Source organism: Schistocerca serialis, chromosome 3, assembly GCF_023864345.2.
Source record: "Schistocerca serialis cubense isolate TAMUIC-IGC-003099 chromosome 3, iqSchSeri2.2, whole genome shotgun sequence".
Classification (NCBI taxonomy): domain Eukaryota; kingdom Metazoa; phylum Arthropoda; class Insecta; order Orthoptera; family Acrididae; genus Schistocerca; species Schistocerca serialis.
Window position 1 is genome coordinate 104,453,163 of NC_064640.1, and position 22,136 is coordinate 104,475,298.

General features: G+C 40.9%; 1 protein-coding gene across 1 annotated transcript in view; it reads right to left on the reverse strand.

Moving 5' to 3' along the window:
• The window catches only part of LOC126469777 (leucine-rich repeat protein 1), a 120,918-nt gene that overhangs the window by 73,782 nt on the left and 25,000 nt on the right, over nucleotides 1–22,136 (reverse strand). The window contains exon 2 of the mRNA XM_050097014.1: nucleotides 60–344. Coding sequence (XP_049952971.1) covers nucleotides 60–344 — 285 coding nt within the window. The remainder of the gene's footprint in view (nucleotides 1–59; nucleotides 345–22,136) is intronic.

Here is a 22,136-nt window from a genome sequence, read left to right on the forward strand (position 1 = left end):
AGATATTTAACTACATATTTAAAAGAACATTAAAAGATATTATATTTATGATTACTGACCTGCAACCTCTCAGTATTAAGGGACAATTTGTCAAGCTTTCCATAATCCTTCATAGAATTTATGACCACTGTTGTTGGAGGTCCTTTTGTAAATTTTGGGTTGTCTGGAACAGCTGGCAATGTTGATACTGCTGGTCCAGAACAATTCTTTAGAAATTTCAAGAAACTCATCAACTGCACAGGTTCATTCTGTAATCTCAGTTCATGAGGTGGTTCCTTCATTCTAATTGTTACTTTCCCTTGAGAGACAAATTGGGTGAACACCTTGATAATATTACCTGCAATCTAAAAACAAAAACACACTTAAACTAAATATTTAGTAAACCTATCAAACAACTATATAGCACTCTGATCAGCAATGGACTTAAAAAGCAGTTATGATAGACAGTGACAAAATAACTGACAGTATCTTTACAAAAACAATGGAAAAATGCAAGATAACAACTAAAGCTTGATGATAAAGATATTTGTAATTGTATGAACTAAACTGCAGCTGTAAATGAAATTCATTATCCTTTAATTTATACGCAGTGTCGGGGAATTTGCACTGCTTTTGTCTCCACATGCCTTAATCTCTGTTCCTTTAGTCTGAGAAACCCTACGGGTGATTATATGATGGAAGCAGTACAACTATTGCACAATCCATCTCGAATACTTGTTCCAATAATTTGTCTCTCATAGTTTCAACAGAATATAATGGTTTTTTCCCCTATAGTTCACATATGAACATCTTTATCATATTTTTGTATGATTTAAACAAACACTGACCTATTAAAATTTGAGAACTGTCTCTCCAAATTCTATCATCATCATCATCACTGTTCAAGTACAATTGATAGTCATGCCATACACTAGTACGAGCTATTCTAGAGTATTTATCTGTAACTTTATATGTAATTTTCTTATCAGATTCGTTTTTACAGAAGTTTAAAGTCACATTCCCAAAAAATGATCTATCACATTTTCCCCATTTCATTCCTCACTGTCTTACACCTGGTTTTTTAAGGGATGTTACTGGCTTCAGAAGTTTACCACAGGTGCTGTAATCTGGTAACATTGTGCTGCTTGTGCCCCCCCCCCCCCCACTCTCTCTCTCTCTCTCTCTCTCTCTCTCTCTCTCTCTCTCTCTCTCTCTCTCTCTCTCTCATTTAAGGACATTATTTTGTATTTAATCCATATCTAAGAAGAGTTGCTGTTCATTATACTAAGTGGAACTACAGTCTTACAACAACAAGCCAAAACTTTACATGACCATTGAGTTAATACTGTGTTGGTACAACTTTGGAACACAATACAGCAGTGATCCTGTGTGACATGACTTCAAAAAGTCCTTGGTAGGTTTCTGGAGGTATGTGGCACCACATGTCTATGCACAGGTTGCACAATTTCCATACATTATGAGCGGGCCATTCATGGGCATGAATATGGTGCAAGACAGCAACCCAGATGTGTTCCATAGGGTTCAGATCAAGCTAAATTTGGTAGCCAACACGTCAATTTGAGTTCATTATCAAGATCCTGAAACCACTGTGGCACTATTCTGGCCTCGTGACACAGACAGTTATGCTGCAGGAAGATGCTACTGCCATTGGGGAAAAGATCAAACATGTTTTGGAAGCAATCAAGAAAATTTACTGATTTTTTTAAAATTCTGTATTGGTTTCTTTGGTTTAATTTGTTGCTTATTAAGAGACAGATCTCACAGCCTGTGCACTACTCCAGCATGTGATGATGGCTAAGCATAGTTCCAATGGTAAGGATTGCTGACCGACAGATGCCTTGGAGCATCACCCACAATCCTGGTGGGGAAGGAATTGTGTGAGAACTCTAAAACAGGTAGTACTGTGGCAGGTCAATATGAGTTCACTCTCTCTGCTGCTGGCTCTCAACCCGACAACACATCCTTTCCAATATTTTAACTAAAGTTCAGTCTTGATCACAACACTTACGTCTCAATAACATACCTATGTTATTGAGACATAAGTGTTGTGATCAAGACGGAACTTTAGTTAAAATATATATAATAATCTATTGATCACTGTATCCAAAAATGTTTACCAAAATTGTACATCCTTTCCTACCCTCACATTAATTATTCCATAATGGGCTACCACATGTTTGGCATCTTCCCTAGGTGTGCTTATGTATCCCTTAACATAAAAAAAACTGGAAAATTTGTTTGACAGATTTTCCTTTTTTACTTGAAAAACCCATAACTGAATGTCTGCTCCCAAGCCTAACCGTTCCCGCCCAGCACATCTGTTGTCAGAGTCACGATGAAATTCGTTGTTGGATCCAGTAATCATTGCCCTTTTGGAATTAGTGTCACTATGAGAGTGTTGTCAATGGGCGAGAGCTGTATCCAGCTCTCTTAACCCAGTACTGAGGGGCATGGACTTCGTCCATACCATCTGGCACTTTCCATTGATGATAGGCATCACGCACAGATGCGTGTGTTGCACATCAACACACTCATGCCAGCCACTGCTGCTCAGTAGTCTCTCCAGCTTGCCTCCTGTTGCTGTCATCTCACTGCTCAATGCTGGGCTGCTGCTGCCAGAGTCATCTCAGTGAGGGTCCAAGTACAAACGCAGGGGGCACCTTCGCCTGTCTTCTCTTTGAGGGTCACACGTTCTGCCTCATTTTGCAATGACATGCAACTCGCTGCTGTCTCCATAGCACAAATACTGTGCAGTGTCGGATGACATTGCCTTTTCTGCTTCTTCTCGCCCATATGTCGGCAAATGACTATGCTGGTGTGGCTGCAGTGAAGACGTAGGAATTGTCTCCCTTTTAGGTGTTATTACTCATTTTGCTTCGATTGTATAAACTATAAAGAGGTATGCCCCTCTCTTTGTAACCATGCCTTTGACACAATTCCAGCATGAATGTGCTGCCGAAGGCAGGAGCAATAACCACACAAGGACTCTACAGAAACAGGTACACAACCTCTTACACAGAAGTTTTGAGTTGGAAGAAAGATTTGGATGAAGGCAGTTGCAGGCAGTTGTACCAAAGTCAGCTTCAGTGGAGAGGCAGTTTGAGGGCACTAAGGGGGCTGAAGCCAGTGCGACTGCCTCACCACCTGTTACTCTGAGCAGTTTCCCAGCAGTTATCTCTCTCTCTTCTATCTCAGGGAGATCTAATGAAAATAGGACTACATTCTTGGAAAATGTGCAAGATGTGGGTCACATTTGTGTGCGACCAGATTGTTTTTTGTTAAATACGGCACAGTCAAAGTTGTCAAGGGATGCGCGCACTTATGACAAACCAGCTGATACACTGACAAATGCAGAGACATTTGAAACCTTGGCAAAGGGTTTACCTGAGCGGGAGTAGGATAAGGGGAAAGTCCGTAATTACTGCAATGAACCATCCACCCTCAGACAGAGACTAGGGGAGGATTTTGAAACATCTGCTGATCAAATCAGAACTATTTCCTGTCAGACATACCTCTCAGACAGTGATGTAACCTGTGGCAAAATACTATTTGAAGTGGCTGAAGTGTGAGCAGTAGCTCTCTTTATTCATGGTATTCACTCTCAAATTTTTAATGAAGCCAAGCTGGCTTCACTAACAAAGCACTGCAGATGATACAGGCAAGCAAGTCATACCACCGACACTGTTGGACTCACTGCTGCCCTAACTGTCGAGAACTGGGATACATGGGCATAAACTGCCCTGGGATATGGAATGGGTCAAAAGCAGTTGAAGCAGCTTTCAAAGTTACAGAAGAATAGTAAGACCGAAACAGGAAAAAAGCCAGGGGGACAGGTGCAGCATCCCACCTCAACCCATGGCAAGTGTGATTGTTTCTGACATGATGCAAGGAAAAAAAAAGTACGAATCCTGGAGACACAGCCTTTCAAGTGGGTTCAGTGTTTTTGCCTCTCAATGAAAAGTGGACAGTAAAGCCACCCTATTGTCACATTACAGTTTAGGATCTCAAATAATTCAACTGATGCAGAATCGTTTTGAGTTGATTGAGGAAACATCTACATTTACATGTAATAACAATGTGAAGACTTATCATTTGTGTGAGGATATGAGGGCCGTAAACAAAGTCACAATGCCAGTTACCTATCCATTGCCTCACATCAATGAAACTTTGGATAGACTGGGGAACTGCAAATTCTTTACCACTCTAGATGTGAAATCAGGGTGTCATCACAAGGTAATGAACCCCAAGAGAGGCTGAAAAATGCCTCTGCAGTATCTTCTGGGCTACATGAGTTTTTAAGGATGACTTTTGGCTTTCCAAATGTACCCACCATGTTTCAGCAATTTGCAAACTTATTTCTAAAGGGTTTAAAACCAACTACATTTTTGGTCGCTCTAGGTGATATCGTTGTTTTCTTAAACAATTGAGGAACATACTGTATGGCTAATAAGTGTGTTGTCATCACCACAAGGCACACATTTGAGCCTAAAATTGAAAAAATTATTTTGTGGAACTGCAGGTTCAATACCTGGGCCATACTATTAGCTTGGCTGATATAAAACCTGACCAGCAGCTCATAGAAGCAGTACACAATTTTACTGCCCCCATAGTGTGAAGGAATTACAGTCTTTTGAGCATTGCAAATTATTACTGTCACTTTGTCAAGACCATGCTACAATAACTAAGTCATTACCAAAGCTGTTGAAAAAAGGAGCAACTTTCGAATGGAATGCAAAAGTTGCACTGCAACAAGTGAAAGACATGCTACTGACTTTTCCCCTGCTGATACATCCCAACTTTGAGAAACCTTTTACATTATCCTGTGATGCTTCAGATTCTGCTGAGGGGCGCATTCTCAGCCATGAGCAGGATGCCCAAGAGAAACAAATTGGTTATGTCTCTCCCCAACTTAACAAGAAGGAAATAAATTATAGCACAACAGAGGAGGAGTTATTGAGTTTGGAGTTAATTATTTTCAATTTTATTCGCAGTGTAGAAACTTCATAGTGGTAATGGACCATGCTGCCTTTCTGAGGCCATTGAACTTTAAAGACCCCAGCAGTCATTCCATGCACTGGGTGTTGAAGTTAAGTGATTGTGTTTATGTCATCCTTTATAAACTGGAAAAATAGCATTAAAATGCATACACATTACATAGGACAGTTCGTGTACAGCAATTCGGTGAGGTGGCGGTAGCAGAATTGCAAGATGCACAGAGAAAGGATGTGGAACATCAGTAATATGCCACACTCCCAGATTTTGTATCCAAAGATGACATGCAGTATCCAAAACCCCATGGAAATCAACGACACCAAAAGCATTCCAAGTCTCTTATCATTGCCGATTGCCACAATAGCATCCAAGCCCACCATAGTGGCAAACAAGCTATAAATTCTGAAAGTGCCATGCGCTACTGGTGGAAAATCTGCCAGTGTGATGTAGAGAATCACACAAACTACCCCCTCGACCCTAAGACCAACTGACCACTGTTGGTTGTGTTGAATATGTTCATAGAATTATTGTTAGAATGTTGCCTAACACGGCCGCTGTCTAAATTTTCGGGTGAGAGTATTACTTCATCTAATGCCTTGTGGCACAAGATCACACTAGTTGAACCAACACAAATAATAATTAAAACTTAGTAGCCATTGGCTTTAGATACAAGTGTATTAATAGAAGCGAATGACAGAGAGAGAGAATGCAGTAACCTTAGGGGGGGGACAGTGCAGAAAACCTTAGAGAGTGAGACAAATCAATCCAAAGTCTACCCTGTGCTCATCTTCCCTCACATACTGCACAATAGCCAAGCCACACTTCCATTGTTCTTGCTCAGCTTCCTGCCTTTCCTCTGGAGTGTGATGGGACACCCACCTACGATAGGGCACCTACCTAGAGACTGTCTTTCTATCTCTTGCTTACTGTGACCGGTCATTTCAATGCAAATAAATACACCATCTGCTTGAATAACACTACATACCATTGCTGTGTCCACAAGAACAGTCAGCACATTTGTTTCCTCATATCTGTGTCATATTTCTCATGGATATCCCCTCCGCAGTCTAAATCTTGTTTCTGTTCCTTAGTGCTTCCATGTCTAATGTGTAAGGGTGTACCCACTGGATATCATTTCTACACGACTCACTTCCATTAGTATGATTGTTTCACCCATACTGCTATCTAAAATCATCTTACCCTATTGACTGCTTTCAGCCTGCATAGCAACAGCAGTGGCACTGCTGGCTGGTACCTGTTTCCGACACATATGCTACTAATCCTTGCTTCATAGAAAGGTAAAGGGACAGTGCTCATTTACAGGGCACAAAATGACTGAACTCCCAAACACAAGTTGGTAAACAATTTAAGGAAATTAATCTTAGTACTGGATATAATAAATCAAAACTTTAGGATACTGATTAATACAAAATGCATGCATGCCTTGTCACAGTATTCTCTAGCTGTGTTCTTCTAGACACCAGTTCCTGGAGAATAAATTGAAAACTCTACTCTGTCACTGTCTTGAAAACCGATTGTCAACAACACAGTAGGTAAAAGATGGTAAACATACATGTTGTCTGTAGAAAATGTGTGGGGTACATTTATCTTACACAGATGCAATACACTGCGCTCTTTGCTGATGATTCAGGATTTTTCCAATCACACCAGACACTGCTCAGGCTCTGCAATAGCAAAAAACATCCTTACAACAATATTCTGTCTATCCAACTATTGAGGTGATCAGGACTCCCCCCCCCCCCCCCCCAATCCATGTACATCTACAACTACAGGCTACTCCGCAAATCACACTTAAGTGATGCCTCACAGAGGGTTCATCGAACCACCTTCACAATAATTCTCTATTACTCCAATCTTGAATAGTGCGCAGAAAAAAACGAATATCTTGCTGTACGAGCTCTGATTTCCCTTATTTTATTATGATAATCCTTTCTCCCGTAGTAGGTCAGCATCAACAAAATATTTTTGCATTCGGGAAAAAAATGTGGCGATTGAAATTTTGTGAGAATATTCCGCCACAATAAAAAAATGCTTTTCTTTTAATGATGTCCACCTCAAATCTTGTATCATGTCAGTGACACTGTCTCACCTATTTCGTGATAATACAAAACAGGCTGCTCTTCTTTGAACTTTCTCAATGTACTCCATTAATCCTACTGCAAGGATGACACCACACAGCACTACTCCAAAAGAGATCAGACAAGTGTAGTGCAGGCAGTCTCTTTACTACATCTGTTACATTTTCTAAGTGTTTTGCCAATAAAATGCAGTCTTTGGATTGCCTTCCCCCACAACATTTTCTATGTGTTTGTTCCACTTTAAGTTGTTCATAATTATAATTCTTAGGTATTTAGTTGAATTTACAACTTTTAGATTTGACTGATTTATTGTGTAACCAAAGTTTACAGATTCCTTGTAGCGCTCATGTTAATGATCTCTCACTTTTCATTCCTTATGGTCAATTGCTAATTTTCACACCATACCGATATCTTATCTAAATTGTTTTGCAATTTGTTTTGATCTTCTGATGACTTTATTAGTCGATAAAAGACATAATCATCTAAAAACAATCTAAGACAGCTGCTCAGATTGTCTCCTAAATCATTTATATAGATATGGAACAGCAGAGGGTCAATAACACTACCTTGGAGAACGCCAAAAATCACTTCTGTTTTACTTTATGACTTTCCATGAGCTACCATGAAATGTGATCTCTCCGACAGGAAATTACGAATCCAGTCACATAATTGAGACTATATTCCATAAGCATGCTATTTCACTACAAGTCGCTTGTGCGGTACAGTGTCAAAAGCCTTCTGGAAATCTAGAAAAACAGAATCAATTTTAAATCCCTCATCAACAGTACTACGTTTTCTGAATATTGGTGTGACTTGTGCAACTTTCCAGCCTTTAGGTACGGATCTTTCATCAAGCTAGTAGTTGTATATGATTGTTAAGTATGGAGCTATTGCATCAGCATTATCTGAAAGGAACCTAACTGGTATACAGTCTGGACCAGAAGACTTACTTTTATTAAGCAATTTAAGTTGCTTCACTACTCCAAGGCTATCTGCTTCTACGTTACTCATGTTGGCAGCTGTTATTGATTCGAATTCAGGAATATTTACTTCATCTTCTTTGGTGAGGGAATTTCGGAAGCCTGTGTGTAGTAACTCCGCTTTGACAGCACTGTTGTTAATAGTGTTTCCATTGCTTTCACACAGAGATGGCATGGATTGTGACTTGCCACTATCATATTTTATATACAACCATAATCTCTTTGGATTTTCTGCGAGGTTTCGAGACAAAGTTTTGTTGTGGAAACTATTATAAACATCTTGCATTGAATTCCAAGCTAAATTTCAAGCTTCTGTAAAAGATCGCCAATCTTGGAGATGTTGCATTCGTTTAAATTTGGCATGCTTTTTTCATTGTTTCTGCAACAGTGTTCTGCCACAAACATGTTACAATACAAGTACACTAAACACAAGAACAATGCCACACACCACTGTTACACTTTTAGCCTAGTTGCAGCCATATGCATCAAAGAAAATTTTAAATTCTCAAAAAAGTATCAATAAATTGCTCCCAAACTGTGCTCATTGCAAGGTCCACTGAATTACCCTTTCCATGTTAGGGGATGATGCACCAATACGTAACAGAAGAATCACTTCGGACGAAGAATTCCATCATCCATTGAGCACAAACTGTTCCTAAATATATCAAGTCACGTTTGGACAGTGTTACTATAATAAAATTATACAGGGTGGTCCATCTGAAGTTTCAGATGAGATTATCTCGAAAACTATATATCGGGTAAAAATAGTGGGTAAGGCAAGTTCGTAAGCTCAAAGGGGGACATCAAATTATACTACACGTGACCCCCATCCCCCGCCCCCTTGAGTGAGGTGGGGGACAACTTTTAAATCTTAAATGGAAACCCCCATTTTTTATTGCATATTCGGATTCTTCATAAAAAAGTAATCAAGTTTTGTCTGAAACATTTTTTTAAACCATTGACAGGTGGCGCTGAAATCGAGAAAAAAGTAAAATTGGGTTCAAATGGCTCTGAGCACTATGGGACTTAACTTCTGAGGTCATCAGTCCCCTAGAACTTAGAACTACTTAAACCTAACTAACCTAAGGACATCACACACATCCATGCCCGAGACAGGATTCGAACCTGCGACCGTAGCAGTCGCGTGGTTCCAGACTGTAGCGCCTAGAACCGCTCGGCCACTCCGGCCGGCTGTAAAATTGGGGAAGAACTCAGATTTATTTAGAATGATCTGAGAAGGATGCATCAAATCAATACAAAATGTGCACCAATTCTTTCATTACGCAAAAGTAATGCTTCTTCTTCTTCTTCTTCTTCTTCTTCTTTTCTTTTTTTTACAAAATGTATCCTACCCGCCACAGTTTTTGATGGAGGGAGGCAGAATGCTATTAAAATCTCATTAGGGATCTCTTCACAATTGCATTACTCACCTGACTGTGGCATTACCATGGCCAAACTGCGAACTATGGCTCAGTATAAAGGTCAGTGCAATGCAATCAGACGTCACTTCACTTTCAGATTGTGAACTGTAAACATCAACCGACGGAAGTAAATTATTCTTTAGCGAAACATGGCTCACTGTCCTCCCACAGAGGTTGTTGATATGATGTTAATTTTAGGTGAATGCCATGACAATTATGCTGCAGCTGCACAGTTGTATGTGTACGGTTTTCCAAACAGACGACACCCAAGTGAAAACATTATTCGAAACTGCACTCAATGAGATCAAAATGGATACATGTACCATCCACCTCGTCATCGCAAATACAATGAAAATGACGCTCGTACCCTTACCGTTCTCGCCCGTGTTCAACTGGTCCTGAAATTAGTAGTCATGCAATTCAGAGACAAACTGGAATACCGAAATCAACTATTTTGATGGCACATATCCTGCGTATCATATCACACTGACACAGGCATTAGCGGCGAAAGATGCACAAATACTTGTGCATTTCTTCCAATGGGCCTTGGAAATGATAAGAGGTGACAATGATTTTTTTAGATATGTTATGTTCCGATGAAGCCACATTCAAAAACAGTGGCGAATTAAATTGTCATTATTGGTCCCCTGTCAATCCACACTGGCACAGACCCACTGACAATTGACACAAATGGTCGTTAATATTCTGGTATGGAATTTTAAACGGTTACTTGGTAGGACCATATTTTTTTGACTGAAATGTTACTGGGGAATCTTATTTACAACTTCTCCGCGATGATTTGTGGGAGCTAACGGAAGATGTTGATTTAGAAGCTAAGCAACGAATGTGGTTCCAACAGGATGGAGCAGCTCCCCATTATGCTAAAAATGTGCAGAAAACTATAATTTTACAGTACCCTGGTCAGTGGATAGGACGTGGCAGACCAATTCAGTGGCCCCCACGTTCACCAGACATAACATCTCCCGATTTTTTCTTGTGGGGTTACTTAAAAAATATTGTTTATGAAAGACAGCCCACAACCAGAAACGATATGGAACAATGCATTCGAAGAGCGTGTGGAGCCATACCAGGGGATGTGCTGCTCAAAACTGTGGACAACATTCGCAGACGATTTACTTTAAGCACTGAAGCAAATGGGGATAATTTTGAACAATTTCTTCATGGCTAATTTTATTAATTAAGCACACCAAATTTGTGAGAGGCAAGGGGACTCTCACTAATGAAGGACCCCATGGGAACATCATTCTACTACGTCCATGTCGTCGTTCCTGAGTAACACTTAAAGTAGGATACAGTACATTTTGTACAAAAATAGCTTAATTTGATGTAACGAAAGAATTGGCGCACATTTTTTTATCCATTTGATGCGTCTTTCTCGGAAAATTCTAAATAAATCAGAGTTCTTCCCCAATTTTAATTTTTCTCGATTTCAGCACCATCTGTCAATGGTTTAAAAAAAAAAAAAAATTTCAAACAAAACTTGATCACTTTTTTTATGGAGAATCCGAATCTGCAATAAAAAATGGGAGTTTCCATTTAAGATTTAAAATTTGCCCCACCCCACCGAAGGGGGCGGGGGTTGGAGGTCATGTGTAGTATATCATTTGATGTCCCCCTTTGAGCTTACGAACTTATCTTACCCAACATTCTTAGCCGATGTATAGTTTTCGACATAATCTCATCCGAAACTTCAGATGGACCACCCTGTAGTTTTATACTTTAATATTGTTTTGGGTTTTTCTGCCTTTTCTACATGTCATCTGTGATTTGTATTCTTACACTAGCCACATTTCCCACATTGATCTGCTAGCTGTTGTCGCAATCATGTGTTGTTGGGTGCTGGCTAAATAATCTTGGATAATATGACCGATATGATCCTATGCATTTATTCTTAATATTTCTCAAATATAATATCGCTATCCTTGACAGAAACAGTATCACCACATTATACGTCACAAACAATTCAATTCTCAGACCCCACCCTGGAGCACAAATTAATTTCCTATATGCAACAACAATGTAAACCAGCAATGCCCATGCTTTCCCCCCTACATATCCTGCACAGTATGCTACTGTGGCCAACTCAGCACAAGGCTCTTCAGGTTGACCAAAGAAGTTTCCATGTTTACATTCCCAAATGTAACGCCACTCTTGTGACTTCTACAATGAGAACATGACCTCCCACATCATCCGATGCCCCAGTAAAGTTACTTCTGTGTATTAGTCACTCTGTGATGCACAAACTGTTTTGATATGGTTTAGTGAAAACCCATAACAAAGCACTGATAGCTGTGACACCAGAAAACACATTGTTCCCAAACCCTTATTTCGATTTATAACTATCCCTAAAGACTTGGTTTGCCAGTCACCTACATTAATCAGTTTATCAAGGGATACATAACTTGAGGTATATGTTTTAACCCTACCTTATAAACTACCACCGCCTCTGCACTAAGTCCATTCAATCACTTAATATATACCTACCCAATAGAATAGTCAGTTACGAAGTACTGACTCCTTATTCAAATGTCATAAATTATGGCACAAAAGTTACAAACACCCATTAAAGTGATGAAAACTCTGGGTGCTGCATTCCTACGTCAACAGTCAATCAGGTGTTTTGTAAAAAAAAACTTCCCAAAGGAGACATATACTGTGTCTTTTCTTTCTTTTATGCAGGGTGGGTTAGCCAGCCTTACACATTTAACTAACATCATCTAGCATATGATTTTAAATGTGTGCACAGCTACTGATCATGTGTGGCGAGTGAGTAGGCAGAATTTACAGTGTGATAGGACTGTATAGCAATGCCCCCTACCCCTTACCATGGGCCACTGTGCATTGCCCTAACTATGTGGATACTATGCATGCCCTGGCAGCTGTGGGAAAGAGAGATGAGGTTATGATAGTACTTAATTGAAGTACTATACAACTGCATATTTGTGGTAGAGGATCTGCCAATGACACGTGTGACTTCCCATATTCGTATACTCCTAAGGTTGATTGGTTGGTTGGTTCGTTTAAAAGAGGGGGAAAGGGACCAAACTACGAGGTCATAGGTCCCTTGTTCCTAATAAAATAATGCCAGAAGTGTGAGAATAAAATAGACGAGACATATGGGGTGTTCAGAAAGTCTCTTCGCAGTGTGGAATGATTGTTAACTGTGTGTGCCATATGCGCAGTGAACATACCGAAATGAAACTCGGTGAAATACAAGTTATTAATTTACTGAATATTCATTTTTACTGAGATAAACGAAACAGTGGAATGTTGGGAGAGTCCACTTGAAGGGAAGTAACCCAGGCGGGTGAACAATCATACGGCACTGCAGAAAGACTTTTTGACCACCCCGTATAACACAAAACGGAAAAAAAAGAAAGACCACAAGTCGAAGGGAAGGCAATGAACACTAAAAGGAACAAAACAGGACAAGAGAACAACAGAGAGATGCAAGAAACAGTGAGAAGGGAGTAAAACAAGGAAGCAGATTACAGTGGATGGCCGACCACAAAAATAAAAAGGAAAAGCCAGCCACCCTGCAACACATTAAAACCTTCACCCTAAAAGCACTAGGGTGGAGGACACAGAGGGACAAAGAACAGGCACTAAAACTCAGATCGAACGATAAAACCCACCCTCACAGATGAAACGTAAAACTAAATCAGCCAATGAGGCGTTGTCTGCTAAAATCAATGATTGTTAACTGTGTGTGCCATATGCGCAGTGAACATACCGAAATGAAACTCGGTGAAATACAAGTTATTAATTTACTGAATATTCATTTTTACTGAGATAAACGAAACAGTGGAATGTTGGGAGAGTCCACTTGAAGGGAAGTAACCCAGGCGGGTGAACAATCATACGGCACTGCAGAAAGACTTTTTGACCACCCCGTATAACACAAAACGGAAAAAAAAGAAAGACCACAAGTCAAAGGGAAGGCAATGAACACTAAAAGGAACAAAACAGGACAAGAGAACAACAGAGAGATGCAAGAAACAGTGAGATAACCGAACAGTGAGGCAACCGAAGATGAAGTCACAGGGCAGCCAAAGAAGGATGTAACAGAAGAATATGGGCCACTGTCAACTGGGCGCCACACTGACACTGAGGTGGGTCTTCACGGCGCAGGAGGTAGCCGTGGGTCGCCCATGCATGGCCAATGCACAGCCTGCAGAGAACCACAGAGTCTCTGCAAGATGCCCTCATCAAGGACTTCCACATGTTTGTGGTCCCCTTAATGGCTTGCAGTTTGTTGTGCACACCGAGATTTTGTCATTCCATCTCCAAAAGCTGAAAAACCTTGCGGCGTAATAACGAACGCAGGTCAGTTGTGGGGATGCCCACCTCCGGAAGTGGTCTCCGTGTAGCCTGTTTGGCCAGCCTGTCAGCAAGTTCATTTCATGGGATTCCAACGTGACCAGGGGTCCAGACGAACACCACTGAACTACTGGACCGTTCCAGGGCACAGATGGACTCCTGGATGGACACTACCAAAGATGACAAGTGTAGCACTGGTCGATAGTTTTCAGGCTGCTCAAGAAGTCAGTACATAAAAGAAAAGACCCCCAGGGCATGAACAGAGATTATGAAGTGCATGAGAAATGGCCGCTAGCACTGCGGTGAACACACTGCAGCCATCGGGTAAGGAATGCTGTTCAATATGGCTGCCATTAACGTAGGCAAAGCCAACGAGACCATCAGCCATTGAGCCATCGGTGTAAACCACTTCAGAGGCCCAGAACACGTCAAGATTCGAGAGGTAGTGACAGCGGAGAGCTGCAGGGTTAATCGAGTCCTTAGGGTAACATGAAAGGTCCAGACGAAGCTGTGGCCGAGGCGTACACCATGGAGGTGTACATGAATGGACCGCAAGTAGAGGTGGTAAAGGGAAGGACTCCAGTTCAGAGAGAAGGTACCGCATGCAAACTGCTATCGTTAGTTCCGACCTGGGCCACCGATGCTGGAGATGGACTGCCACGGGCAGGAAAAGAAGAAGGTAATTTGGATGCTCAGGTGAACTACGAATGCGTGCTGTGTAATCGGCGAGCAGTTGCACACGTCTGATCTGCAATGGAAGGACCCCAGTCTCCACCAGTATGCTGGTCCTCGGACTCCTCCTAAAAGCTCCTGTCGCTAGTCAGACCCTGCAATGGTGCACAGGGTTGAGTAAATGCAACGCTGAAGGCACTGCCAAATCATAAGCCGTACTCCCATAGTCAAATCGGGATTGGACAAGGACTCCATAGAGCCGCACCAGCGCAGAGCGATCTGCGTCCCAATTGATGTTGCTCAGGCAACAGAGGGCATTGAGGTGCTGCCAGCACTGCTGCTTAAGCTGATGAAGATGAGGGAGCCAAGTCAATCGAACGTCGAAAACCAGTCCTAGGAATCAATATGTCCCCACTACAGTGAGTGGATCGTCATTAAGGTAAAGTGGTGGTTTCGAATGAACGGTACGATGCCAACAGAAGAGCATGACACACGACTACTGCTGAAAACTGGAAGTCGTTGGCTAGAGCCCATGAGTGCGCCGTGTGGATGGCTCCCTGCAAGCGCCGCTCAGCAACACCAGTACTGGAGCAGCAGTACGAAATGTAGAAGTCGTCTGCATACAGAGAAGGTGAGACAGAGGGCCCAACAGCAGCTGCTAGACCATTAATGGCCACTAAAAATAGAGAGACACTTAATACAGAGCCCTGCGGGACTCCATTCTCCTGGATATGGATGGAACTATGGGAGGCACCAACTTGGACATGGAAAGTACGAAGCGACATGAAGTTTTAGATAAAAATCGGGAGCGGGCCCCAGAGGCCCCACTCGTACAATGTAGCAAGGATATGATATCACCAGATCATGTCATATGCTTTACGTAAGTGAAAAAAGACGGCAACCAGGTGTTGCCATCTTGGAAAGACTGTTGGGATGGCAGACTCGATGGACACAAGATTATCAGTGGCAGAGCAACCCTGGTGGAAGCTGCCCTGACATGGAGCCAGCAGGCCACATGACTCCAGGACCCAACCCAACTGCCAACATACCATACGTTCCAGCAGCTTACAAAGGATGTCGATGAGGCTGATGGGCCAATCGCTATACACATCAAGCGAGTTTTCACCGGGTTTGAGCACCGGAATGATGCTCTCCTGCCATTGTGATGGAAAGACACCATCGCACCAGATCCAGTTGAAGATGACGAGGAGATGTCACTTGTAGACAGATGTTTAATCATCTGGCTGTGGATCTGATCAGGCCCAGGAGCTGTGTCGGGACAATGTGCAAGGGCACTGAGGAGCTCCCACTCTGTAAATAGGGTGTTATAGGATTCACTGCAGCGTGTAGTGAATGAGAGGACGTTCCCTTCCAGCCGCCTTTTGAGAGTGCGAAAGGCTGGGGGGTAATTCTCCGACGCAGAGGCTCCAGCAAAGTACTTAGCAAAGTGCTTGGCAATTGCATCTGCGTCGGTAGATAACACGCCATTTATGAACATTCAATGAGGCAGTTTACGCCTGAGAGTCACCTGCTGCCACCGACGTTTTGCCTGAGCAGACTATATCCATTGTGTCCGAGGATCTGGCGAGATCTAGGTCCTCAGCGGACACCAAAATCTCCACCCTATCCTCAGACGCAGAGCTTGGGGGTAGTGGTGATGTGGGTGCCACCGCAATTTATTTGGTCTTAGGGGTTTTCCTTTTGGATTTCTCTTACTGCTCCTTGGGTTTCCATGGCTTGGGAGGACTTCACTGGCTCAGTCTCCGGGACTGAAGATGAGCGTGAAGCCCTACGACCAGCTGCTTTTGGGCTCTTCAGCTACTGGTGGGTGTCATCTTTCCTACTAGCAGAAACCTGGGAAGGGAATGACCCAAGGGACCACTTCACTTCATAGCGAGAGCAGCCGAAGAAGACTTACCCCACTATGGTGGGGGGAGGGGGGGTGTTGCTCCTGAAGTAGGTGGTGCAGGAGCAACAGGGAGGGAAATGCCCCCCACCATCCAAGACCACCTACAATACATCAGACCACAACACAGAAACCAAGATGGTAGCAGTCTCAGGTCAAGTATTTCAGTGGGACCTGAACACGAATTATTTACAAACTTCATAAATGGAAAGTAAATTCTAAATTGCGCAAGAAATGTCATATTGTTATTTATTTTTCTATATTCAAACTTAAATAAAAAGTTGTTACTAAAGTCACAAATTACGTAATAAGTACTATGACGAAGTAAAATTAGGATACGCAACTCAAAATCAAATCTAAACAACTACTACACAATGCATGTAAATGGCATATTTGGACACTAACAATAATTTGCAAAATAGAAGCTACATATCAATAATAAGTGAAGCATGTAACTAAAGCTCAAAATTGTATTAAACAATATACAGTTAATTCTAGTCACTGTCATTATGTAATATGCTAGAAGTGGTTTGACTTTGAGTACCTGTTGGATTTATTTGCTGCTCAGCTTGGCCACTTTGCGTTTTTGTTATTTTTGCTGCAATGTCTTCATGAGCTCCTTTTTTGTTTTACTGGTGTTTGAGCAATTTCCTTTGAAACACACTTTTCATTCGAGTTTTGTGTAATTATTAATAAAAATATTTGAAAGCATTTAATACTTTTCTTGATTATTGTCTTTAAAGGAATGCCACATTTGCACACATCACTGATGTTACTAATGGCATTTTCACGCAATTCAGTTCCTAAGGCAAGTACTGCATCTCTTTGATTTTTAAGTTTGAGAAATTCTGATTCATATGTGCTGCTAATCAGAACCCGAAAAAGTTTATATATATTACAACACAAGGAAATCATTATAAAAGGAGGACACTTCAATCCCCCACGATTCAGTTAGTTGAAATAGGAAAGGAGTTCTTTGGTTTCACACTGCAACAAAATTTCATCCTCTGTCTGTAACATTTCTTCACAACCTGAACATTTTCCACCTTTTCGCAGCTTTTCAAGTGCCGTTTTGCTGGTGTAGCTAGCAATACAAACCAAGACTTTCAAATCTTCATGCATCATGGGAATGTTTGCTAGTTCCTCTAGAGCAGGTTCTAATTTATCTAAATTTTCATACATTTGGTGTTTTATGCTGCAGTTTATTTTTGCTGCAAAATCATCTAATGTAAATTCACCATGTTTAGTAGATCTGAGCTTTGGTAGACTTACTACTTTGAGTTTCCTGTTAGATTCCAAGATTTGCTCAATTGAAACATTATATGTGCAGCCACTTAGCCTTCTATAAGCTCCAAATCTTGCTTCTAAAGCATCAGTGTGTAATTTTGCTGTAAGAATGTAGGACCAGTTGTAAGTATTAAAAATATATCTGCATAACTGAACTGTTGTTGCAAGTGTGTGAGAGAAAGCAGTATATGTTTCATTGGTTAGTTTTCCATGAGTAGGCAATACATGCCAGATGTCAAGATATGTTTTCAAATTTTCAAGAAACATAAGTTTGGAGTCAGTAGGTCCAGTGATTGGGCTAGAATTATCATCTGATGTGTATTTACCTTTCATGGCATGCTGTAGATTAGAAATTGTCCACCATTTAATGATTAATTTTAAAAACTGAATAGTGCCATCAGAAATCTCAATCCCCTGACTTTTCAAAATTTCTAGTGCTGCCACATTTTTAGAATCAAAATTTAGAGCAACATTCTGTCTCTCAATAGAAGTTGGATATACTGCCTTTGTCACTAGCTTTGGGGCAAGTTTCTACAGTTTATTTTTCCCAGAATGAAACAGGTTCCTCAAATCTGAAAACTTTGCTTCACTGACAGTATATTCACATGCAGCATTCCCTTCATCACTGTGTAGAAAGGTATTGATGAAAGCAAATGTATCCTCAATATTTGACATTAAAAAGGATTCATTTTTTCCATTCAACCAGTTATTTCTAATACACTTAAGCAAGTGCACACCGTCAAACAGAAGAAAGAGAAATTTGGATGGAGCAACTGGATTTGTAATACACAGCTGTAAAATGTCACCACACATAAGCTGATACATTTTCCTATTAGTGCTATGGTTATCTGCTACCAGGCATATAACATCATATCCAACTTCATGCATTAACTTTAATACATCAATTGTCATTTTCAGTAGTGTATCAGAATTAACATTTTTTACAGGAAAGAGAGCTATTACTTCTTTATAATCAGAATGTAGAGATGATGCCATGAAAACCTGCATTGTACCTGCTGTTGTAGTATCTGACGTATTCTCAGCTACGCCAAGTATCTTTCCTGCCTTATAAGAGAATTTTGAGTTAACATAAACTTCACCTAGCATCAGTGAAATTACCTTATCACTTTCCTGAAGAAATTTTTCCCCCCTCAAAAAAGCTACCTGTAATGGACCAATACAAGGTTTATTTGGACACTTTTGCATAGAAACTGCCTTTAATAGACAGGATGAGGTAATGTTAACACATTTGTTTTTCTCAAGTGATGGTAGACACCAGGAAATGAAAAGCAATTGGTTGATGCCCATATCAAAAGCTCAGGAGAATTTGTACTTTGCTTTGTTATTGAAAGTTGTAATTGCTCCAAAACAAATTCTATTTTAGGGGCTATTTCATCATCAAAATCACTTCCAGCTTTCAGTGCTTGTTTGAGAACATTGACTACAATTATAACCTTGTCAACGGTGCCAATAGAGTTATCTGTGAAACCATTTAGGTGACTCACTAGATTGTCAAATTTCGTCCACTTGTCACATTTCAAGATTTCTGTAGGCAAACACTTTTACTTCCAAGGAACATGATATCTTGAAGCATACTGAAACTAATGGCACATCACTGACTGAATCGTCGTTTAATTTAATGAAAGATACGTAGTCATCCTTTACTAAAAGTGTAAATGGACAAACATTCCTTTTCTGCACTTCATTTTTGAAATGCTGAAAGTCAAGTATATTGTCATTTTTGCACCAATTACTGAAACTACATTCATCACATTCCAGTAGATGTTGAACACGATCTTCAAGATTCTTCATTTCCTTAGGAATTGGTACTGTGTGATATGAAGGTTGATTAGGAAAGATAGTTGGAATTGCATCATTTGTTAGTTTTGGTATTTTTCATGGCACACGTATTGGTTCACTATTTTCCACAGGAAAAATGTCTTCCCTAACCACAGGTTCAAAATGCTTAATGCATACCACAGTTTTATTGTGCACTTCAAAATTATCGCTATGAATTAGTTTAATCCATTTGTTCCTCAAAGCTGTTTCTTTGGGAAACTTAAATGTTGAGGTATCATATGTTTTGCCGTAATTGGATTTACATTCTGGTACTCAACAGCTATGACCCATCACAAGAACAGTTTACACTTTAAATTATGCCAAACTTACTAGAGAATCTAGAAAATAAATACTAGCGTAGCACTTGTGACGACATTCACAGAATACAGCATAAATAATAGGTAGTAATAAATGCTTTCACTTCTCTTGAACATCACGTATACAATGTTACACACACACTTTACGGAAACACAAGCACGCTGATTTGTTCCCCCCACGACTGCCGCCCTTGTCAACTATCAATATCTGCCTTAAGGTCTGATTTATTGTAGGTGGTCTTGCACCATCAAGGGGGCAGGTGTAGTCTTCCGGCTCTGAAAGGTGACTTGGGTTGGTGGTGCCAGAACTGTTGTAGCGGTGGCGGCGTAAGATGATGTCATACACACAGGATGCAGGCGTTCAAATTTTCTCTTAGCCTCAGTGTGGGTCAGTTGGTCCAGGGTCTTGTAATCCGTGATTTTCCTTTTTTCTGGAGAATCCTGCAGTCTGGCGAGCAAAGCGAATGGTGCTCTCCGCAGTTGACACAGATGGGAGGTGGGGGCATATGGAGTATTGGGATGTGATGGGCGTGACACTGGAAGTACAGCGGGAAGACATATGGCCGAACTTCCAGCACTCAAAGCACCACACTGGGGGAGGGATATAGGGCTTTAGATCACAGTGGTAGACCATCACCTTAACCTTCTTCGGCAACGTATTACCCTCGAACGCCAAGATGAAGGCACCGGTGGCAACCTGATTATCCCTTGGATCCCAGCGGACACGTCGGAGTTATGCCCATGACTGGGCAGAGGATGCTGTTTTCATTAAGACACCCAGATCTCCACCTCCCCAAACTTGTCCTATAAATGCCTAACAAATTACTGAGGCTTCATCATCATGAAAGATTCCCCATCAGCTCTTGAACATACAAGGTACTGTAGAGAATAAGATCCGCTGCCACCCTTAGCCTGACATTCCTCCCATGGTGTGGCCAGGGAGCGGAACAATTTTGGTCGTACTTCTGCGCGTTGAATTGAGCTCGTGAATGCTTAGAGATTTCTGGTGTTTCACCACCAGCAAGAGATGATGTACTCGCTTCATTGTGTGTCATCCGCCCTGAGCAAACCCTGTGTGTTCAGGGGGCTACAACCAACAAGGTACATGGTTGGAATTATGTCCACAAGACTGATTACATAAATCTTCCTCTGATCCAATGACATCATTTTCCAGAAAGTGTTAAAAATTGCCTGCATGTCACCAGCACAAGTTTGATGACACGTCCCTTGAACGATTTCTGACATCTTTGAAGTACACATCAGACCTAATTTCCGTGCCCCTCTTGGACTATTGTGAGTAATTTTGACACTTCAACTTCTTTCATAACCAACATATGCTTGTCCGCACATTCCCAGAGTTTTGTTGACATTTTTCTTCCAATCTTCAAGGCAGGCTCTAGATTTCTTTTCTTGTCACTGCTTAGATCACCACAAAATTCTTGACCTCCACTTTCAACATCCTTGCTTTCATCAACTTCTGATAAGTTACGTGAATTGTCTGGTAAAAAATTAGCACCATTGTGTAGCAATAAATGGGAAGACGTACTGTCGTTTCCAGTGGCAACTGTGGTTGCTGTATCAATCTGACCATTCTTGGATGCAGTCAGTGAAGTTTCTAGACAAAAAACGTTTGAAAAATTACCTTAAGAATGCCAAAGTTGAATTTCAAATTCATGTCTTTATGACAATGACAATATCATTAATAATGCTAAGAGTCACAATAAAAAATTACCTGCATCATTAGATGGCCCTGGAAAAGTGACTGAGAACCCCATATAGGAAATTAACTCTTCTTTTTCATTCTGGATTTACATGAGAACCTATAATCAAGTGGGTATTCAAAACACCTTTAGCAGAAAGGACTAACGTGCACAAAAAATGAAGTGTGGCGCTACCAGCTGTGTTACCGCTAAATTTTAGAATTTTAGCTGACTGCTGTTAATGCGAGATAAATAAATAAAAAGATTTTCTTACCACTGTTAATCACTCTCAAGAAGGATCTCCACAATCATATGCTACGTTTAGCTGAGAAACAATTTTTTTCTCAGTAAAGAGATCATCTTGTAAAATGCTGTCCATTTTCATGAACTGAAGGTAGAACCAAGGAACCACTTCCAAACACTGGAAGATATGTAGTAAGCAATAACAATGTGCTGTGGCTGTGCACACTATTGCATTTACGCTGTATTGTTTACTACATCCAAAACAATCTACTTACGTTCTTTTGAACTTATGCAGTATTTCTAGCTTTTTTTCACTGTGTCATAAATGCAGTATTGTTT